General features: G+C 41.2%; 1 protein-coding gene across 1 annotated transcript; it reads left to right on the top strand.

Annotated features, from left to right (window-relative positions):
* The first annotated feature begins 4,873 nt into the window (after positions 1-4,873).
* LOC123506146 lies at positions 4,874-6,967 on the top strand. Its single transcript, XM_045258053.1, has 3 exons — positions 4,874-4,935; positions 5,520-5,647; positions 6,473-6,967. The coding sequence occupies exons 1-3, from the start codon at positions 4,924-4,926 to the stop codon at positions 6,648-6,650; spliced, it is 318 nt and encodes a 105-aa protein (XP_045113988.1). The 5' UTR covers positions 4,874-4,923; the 3' UTR covers positions 6,651-6,967.
* The last annotated feature ends 533 nt before the right edge of the window (positions 6,968-7,500 follow it).

Raw genomic sequence — 7,500 nt, 5'->3', positions numbered from 1 at the left:
TCTCTCTCTCTCTCTCTCTCTCTCTCTCTCTCTCTCTCGCACGTACCCTTACCCATACATTAATCGGCCACGGGTTGACCTTGTGGGGGAAGGGGAAAGGGAGGAGGCAGGAGGGAAAAAAGGGAGGAGAAATGGAGGAGAGGGAGGGATGGAGAGAGGTAAATGTTGAAATCACATACTGAAGGATACTTGGAGGAGGAGGAGGAGGAGGAGGAGGAGGAGGAGGAGGAGGAGGAGGAGGAGGAGGAGGAGGAGGAGGAGGAGGAGGAGAGATGAAATTGTACAAAGGTAAAAATATAAAACGAATAGGCAGTGGATTAATTCTCTCTCTCTCTCTCTCTCTCTCTCTCACCGGCAAATATAGGAATAAAATAATTACTATTTGGTGAAGGAGTTTGGCAAGAGAGAAAGTTTAAGGAAGGAAGGAGGACAGGAAGGAAGGAAGGAAGGAAGGAAGGAAGGAAGGAAGGAAGGAAGGAAGGAGGGATGAACAAAGAGAGAGAAAAAAAAATGAGAAAGGAAGGAAAATCGTGAAACATGAGAGAGAATAAGAAAAACAAATATAATTACATAAACAGCTTGTAATATTCTCCTCCTCCTCCTCCTCCTCCTCCTCTTCATCATCATCATCCTCTTCTTCTTCTTCTTCTTCTTGTTCTTCTTGTTCTTCTTCCTCCTCCACCTCCTCATCCACCACCTCCTCCTTCTCCTCCTCCTCCTCCTCCTCCTCCTCCTCCTCCTCCTCCTCCTCCTCCTCCTCTACGAAAGACTAAGACATGATAAACAAAGGTACAAACGAGCAAGGTAAGGAAGGAAATGGGTTAGCGAAGAAATGGGGAAGAAATGGGGAAAAAAGGAGAATAATAGTGTAAGGATAAAAATGATAGAGGAAAAGGAGGATATGGGTAAAATATGGGTAAACATGGGTAATGGAGAGAAAACAAGGAAATGGGAATAAAATGGGGGAGCGTAATGGGAATGGTATAGATATGTGTATGGGTATGATACGGTTAAGACGCTATGGGTTTCCTGATATGGGTTTAGAATGGGTAGAAGTGCTTATATGCATGGGTTTATGGGTTTGGTATGGCCAGGGACTGCTTTCTATAGGTGTGACATGGGTAGTTGTGTAGATGTGCTGTGGGTCTGACATGGGTTTGTTATGGGCAGAATGATGGGTTACTATGGTATTGCTACGGGCTGTCCTATCTGTTGGTGTATGGGTATGGGTGTATGGGTGTGTATGAGAGGGTATGGGTGTGTGTGGTAGGATATGGGAAAGTATGAATGGGTATGGGAGGGTATGAGTGTGTATGGGTGGGTATTGGAAGGTATGGGAAGGTATGGGAGGGTATGGGTGAGTAATGGAAACAACCCTTTCACTTACTCTGGCTCTCCCTGCATTTATCTATCTAATTATTCACATTCTTTATATCTTTCCTTTTCTAAGACTCCAACTACACATTCATTCACCTGTTTATTTATTTATTCATTATTCAATTGTTTATCTTACCTACTTATTTATTATTTCATCCTCCTACGACTTAAACCTTTTCTATTTCTCCCACAAAGGAATATAAAGACACCGCTGGAACACATTCTTTTCTCTTTCGTTCTTTGTTTCCTTTCCTTTTCGTTCTTTCTTTTTTTGCGGGGAGGAAGGTTTGGGCCAAGGGTACAAGAGTGGGGAAAGAAGCTCTCGTGGTAATTTCCTTCTCGTTTCTCCCCACAGTCAATGAGAGAAGTTTGGCAAGCTTTTGGAATCTTTTATCTATTTTTTTGTGAGGAAAGGAAGAAAGGTTTGTGAAATATTAAAAGCTTCAAAAGTGACCAAAAAAAAAAAAAAAAAAGGCTCGCTGAGAAAAAAAATGACAGACTATTGGAATCTTTTATATAAATTGGGAAGCTATTGGAATGTTTTATCTATTTTTTTGTGAGGAAAGGAAGGAAAGGTTTGTGAAATATTAAAGGCTTCAAAAGTGACAAAAAGGCTCTATGAGAAAAAAAAAATGGTAGACTATTGAAAGCTTTTATCTAAACTGGCAAGCTTTTGGAATCTTTTATCTATTATTTTTGTGTGTGAAATATTAAAAGCTTCAAAAGTGACAAAAAAAAACTCAATGAAAACAGGACATGGCAAACTCTACTGGATGTGTTTTCTCTTTGCATTTAATCATCAATTTTTAGTTTCATTCTTTAGCTTATTATCTAGTGTGAGTTCTTGGGGCAAAGTTTGTGGTACCTTTGAGCAGAGAGAAATGGTCAAGGCAGACGAGGGAATAGTTAGGTATGGGAAGTGATGGGAGAGTAGCAACAGTAAACTATTTTAGACATATTTGTAGATAATACTTAGTTTCTTTTTCTACCTGCTTCGTTGGCCTAGACCAGAGCTGATCCTACATAAAAGGAAAAAAAGAGGATCTGGTAGGCATAGAAAGCAGGTAAGAGCGAGGACTGAATATACTAGTAGTTACGATGTTTTTTTTCTCGTTTCCTCTCCTGCCAGCTCAACCAAGGCACTTAAAAAACTAGACAAGCCTTTCTCTCGGATCTCGTACTTCCATTTCTAGAACAACAGAAAGATAGTGACTTTTTTTTAATAATTTTCTACTTTGGTCGGTCTTTCCAATGTACGAACTAACCCTCTTCAGTGACATGACGCGTTTTAATCTGCCTCTTAATCTTCCGACCTCCATAGACCTTTCCTAATGAAAATGAAATCGTCTAATCATACCAAATATTCATGATAAAAATGAGCTCCATTACTGTAGGAGTTAAAGAAAGCATCAGGATTTTTGCCATCATTTGCAAAAACAAAAATATATATAGATAAAAAGAAAAAAATAAAAAAATAAACGCAACACTAAATAAAAAAGTAAAAAAAAAAAAAAAAAAAAAAAAAAATCAATATCTTTAACTCTATAGTGTTTCTGGTGAGGTGGTCTCTTGTTAACCCCTTCAGTAGCATAACACATGTTCACATTCATTCTGCTTACTGTTTGGCGATTCTATACAGCTTCAAAAATTTACGTAGGAAGATTGAAATAGTGATGACTGGCTATTAAACTTTTCACCGCCACAGATCCTCCCTAACGTAAATAAAACAGTGTAACTATACCCAAAGCTCATGGTAAAAAAAAAAAAAAAAAGGGGTAAACATTGAAGCTACTGAAACGAACTACTTAAACTTGTTCTTTCCTCTCCTCTCTTTCCAATCCCTCTCCAGCTCACCGCCTCCTCAGATTCCTCACGCATTCCTCCAGTCATAATATCACTCAATTGTCAGCCACTTGCTTAATTATTTTCCCTTGCTAATCGACATCAAGGAGAGGGAACATGAATAACAATTTCAACTTTTCCAGCCTACGGAAACATATCTTAGAAAATACCCCGAGAAAAATAAATAAATAAAAAGTAGCTGATTATGAGGAAAGTAGATTAGTAGTGAAAGGGTTAAGCACTAGAAAAATAAGTGCAAATAAAATAAGGTGAAATTTATGTTGCATGGGTCAAGTCAATATGGGTAGGTACGAGAAGTAATGCAGGGGGAGAGGCAAACAATAGGTAATGGGTCCAGCTATGGGCAGGTAATAAAATAAATGCTACAGATATGGGGAGATATGGATGAATATTTGAGGATATGAGTAGGTATGGGTAATTGTAATGTCCAGAGATGAGGGTATAGAAAATATGGATAAATATGGATAATTATCTATCTATTTATTCATTTCTTTATTTTTTTATGTAGGAGAGAAGGCCAGCCAAGGACAATGCAATGTAAAAAAAAGAAAGAAAAAAAAAGGCTCACTCGATGCTGGTTCTCTAAAAAAAAAAAAAAAAAAATGAGAAGAGTTATCCAAAAATAGAGAGCAAATGTCACATGAAGACTAAACATGAATAAATGTGGATATGGGTGTATGCAAGGTTACCAATAAGAGCAGATAAGCACCATTGTAACATAGGTAAGAAAAGATATGGGAGGGTAACGACATACATATAAATCTATGGATGCTGGAAGAGGATATGGGTAAGTAAGCATGGGTAGTAATGGGCATCAGATGAGCACTTATTGGTGTGGATATGGGAAGGTATGGGATATTTCAGAATGATATGGGTAGGAAACGAAACCCCAGAAAAGGACTAATAACTTTGTATATGGGTGTGAGAAGGAAGCAAACAGTAATAGGTATTGATAAATGGAGGGTATGGGTGAATATAGGAGGAAATGAGTGTATGGGTGAATATGAGAGAAAATGAGTAGATACGAGGCCGAAAACTGTAGATATGGAAGGATAATAGTAGATAAAGTCAGGAATACATTGAAAGCAAGCAATAATAGGATAGATACAGCAGGATATGGGTGAATATGGGAGAAAATAGGTACATATGACCCGTACAAATATAGATATGGGAAGATATGGGTAGATAAAGTCAGGAGTACATAGGAAACAAGCAAAAATGGGCATATATACAGAAGGATATGGGTGAATATGGGAGAAAATAGGTATATACAAGCCCTGAAAATGTAGATATGAGAAGGAATGGGTAAGTAATGAATACATAGGAAACAAACAATAATGGGCACAAATATAAATAGGTAGGGATAGTTAGATTAGGTTAGGATAGGGAGAAAATAGGAAGGAACATAGAAGTAAACGTAGGTACACTTAGTAATAGGTAGGAGACAAGCAGAGATGGGCGTAGATAAATGGGTATGGGTGTGGCTGGGCGAGTGGGTGACCTCCCTGTGTGTGACCCCGCCAGGTGGCCGCATGGGTCCTGTGCCCTAAAAATCGAGGTCACCGCCCGTGGGTAAGGGACGCCCGCCTATATAAGAGAGGCAAGCGGGAGGGCGCCTCACTCCTCCCGCAGAACCCGCATCCCGCAGCCTCCACTACCTCCACCTCTTCCACTACCTCCACCATGAAGTTCGCTGTAAGTTTGAGAGGGAGGAAAGTTTGTTTGTTTGTCTTTTTTCTTTCTTCCTGCAGCTTTTTTTTTTATTTTTCCTAGTTTTCGTCTCTTTTCTTGTTTTTTTCTTTCTTTTCCTTTCTTTAATTTTCTTTCTTTTCCATCTCTTTTCCATTTCCTTCTTTCTTCTTTCTTCCTCTTTGTTCCACGTTCTCTTTCTGCTCACCTTTAATTTCTCTCCTTCCTCCTTTCTCATGTCCTCACGCCCTCTCCTTTTCATGTTCCTTTCTCTCTCTCTCTCCTCTCTCTCTCTCTCTCTCTCTCTCTCTCTCTCTCTCTCTCTCTCTCTCTCTCTCTCTCTCTCTCTCTCTCTCTCTCTCTCTCTTCAAAATTTTCATGTCCTTTCTATTCTTCCCTCTCATGTCAACTGTTTCCTCTCTTCTCCCTCTCTCCCTTCATGTCCCTCTCTTTATTACCCTATCTCTCTTCTCTAATGTCTTCTTTCCTCTCTATCTCACTGTCATATCTCTTCTCTCCTCCGTGTCCTACTTCTTTCCTTCCCTCTCTCTCCCTCTCTCCCCCTCCTCTCACCTCTCTCTGTCCTTCAGGTTGCCGTTCTCCTGGGTCTGGTCGCCGTGGCTATTGCTCGCCCAGACAACGTTATGGACATCGAGCTTGAGGACATTCATCACGAGCTGGACATCGCCGACGACACCTCCGTCACTGGGACATACACGTGAGGACACCGCCACTTCTATGCATGAGACTTGTCTTTCTTCTTTTTTTTGTCTTCTCTTCTTTTGTTTTTAATATCTTGTTTTCCGTGTCACTGTTTCTCTGTCTCTTATTTTTCTCTGTGTTATTTTTTTTTTTATTTTGTTTCTTATTTTTCGTCTGACTGTCCCTTTCCCTCTTCTCTTACTCTCTGTTCATCATTTCCTTTCTCCTTCATTCCATCTCTCACTCTTATCTCATCCCCACCCCCTCCTGTACTCATCCACCGGTCCATTCCATTAATCAGCCTTGCCTCATGTCTGGCGTTCCATTGGTTCCATCACCGTCTCTTCATCTCTTCTGCTCTATATGTCTGTCTCTCCTCCATCTCACTCCTCTACTCACCATGACTTCATTCACTCCACTTCAATTCTCACCAAAAGTAACTCTAATTCCACTCTCATTACTTGCTCATCCTCTCCACATCTCCACTTCTCACACTAGTATCACCAATTCCACTCATAATTAATCTTCTCTACTCTGCATCTCATTTCTGCCTCCCTTCCTGCGCTCCTCACTAACACCCCTGCAATCTTCCACCACACTCAGTATTCCTCCACTCTCCCCCCATCACCCTAACACCCTTCCATTCCTCCACCACCCACTATTCCTCCACTCTTTCCCCATCACCCTTCCATTCCTCCATCACGCACATTATCCCTCCACTCTCCATCCATCATCCTCAGCTACCACACTCCTCTCTCCACCCCTCCATTCCTCCATCACTCACCCCATCCCTCCACTCCCTCCCACTCTCCCATCATCCTGAACATCCCTCCTCCCGCAGCTGGACATCCCCTGAAGGCGAGACCTATTTCGTGAAGTACGTGGCTGATGACGACGGCTACCGCGTGCTGGAGTCCAATGTGGTGCCAGTCAGCGCTGATGGTGTGAGGGCTGACGGTGCCCAGGGATCCTTCGTGTCCGTGGAGGATGATGATGATGATGACCTGGATGATAACTAAGCTCTAGGATACAAAGCTGAATTTCCCAAAGGACTTCGTAGGACTTTTTGATGATGATTTTTGCCTCTAAGGAGTTATTTCACCTATCAATCTACCTGTCAATCAGATCTATTCATCACCCCATCTACCTGTCTATTAGTTTTTCTATCTACCTGGAGAAGCGGTCCCTCTTTCTCTCTCTTTCCATTACCTACCTGTCTACATAAGGACCTCTTGATCTAACTTTCCACCTGTCTACCGTGCCTTTATCTTGTAGAAATGGTGTACTATCTCTCTCTCTCTCTCTCTCTCTCTCTCTCTCTCTCTCTCTCTCTCTCTCTCTCTCTCTCTCTCTCTCTCTCTCTTTATGTCTTTTAATTCTCTCCAGTTGTTTCTTTCATTCTCTTTCAATTGTTGCTTCCATACAAAGGAAGATGAGGTAACTTGCTCCTCCTCCTCCTCCTCCTCCTCCTCCTCCTCCTCCTCCTCCTCCTCCTCCTCCTCTTCTTCTTCTTCTTCCTCCTCTTCCTCCTTCCAAGGCCGCTTCTTGTTCCTATCTCGTGTGTGTTCGTTTGTGTGTTATTTATTGGCCCAAACAAGCCTGATGAATTGCAACTGTGTTTTATTGTTGTATTCCTGTTGTGTGTGAATCTCTCTCTCTCTCTCTCTCTTACCAGTTTCTTCTTTATCTTTTGTTGCAACACTATGTACTCTCTCTCTCTCTCTCTCTCTCTCTCTCTCTCTCTCTCTCTCTTACCAGTTTCTTCTTTATCTTTTTGTTGCAACACTATGTACTCTCTCTCTCTCTCTCTCTCTCTCTCTCTCTCTCTCTCTCTCTCTCTCTCTCTCTCTCATCTTTGACCTTAAATTT

Source organism: Portunus trituberculatus, chromosome 19, assembly GCF_017591435.1.
Source record: "Portunus trituberculatus isolate SZX2019 chromosome 19, ASM1759143v1, whole genome shotgun sequence".
Classification (NCBI taxonomy): domain Eukaryota; kingdom Metazoa; phylum Arthropoda; class Malacostraca; order Decapoda; family Portunidae; genus Portunus; species Portunus trituberculatus.
This window is presented reverse-complemented; position numbering and strand designations above follow the sequence as displayed.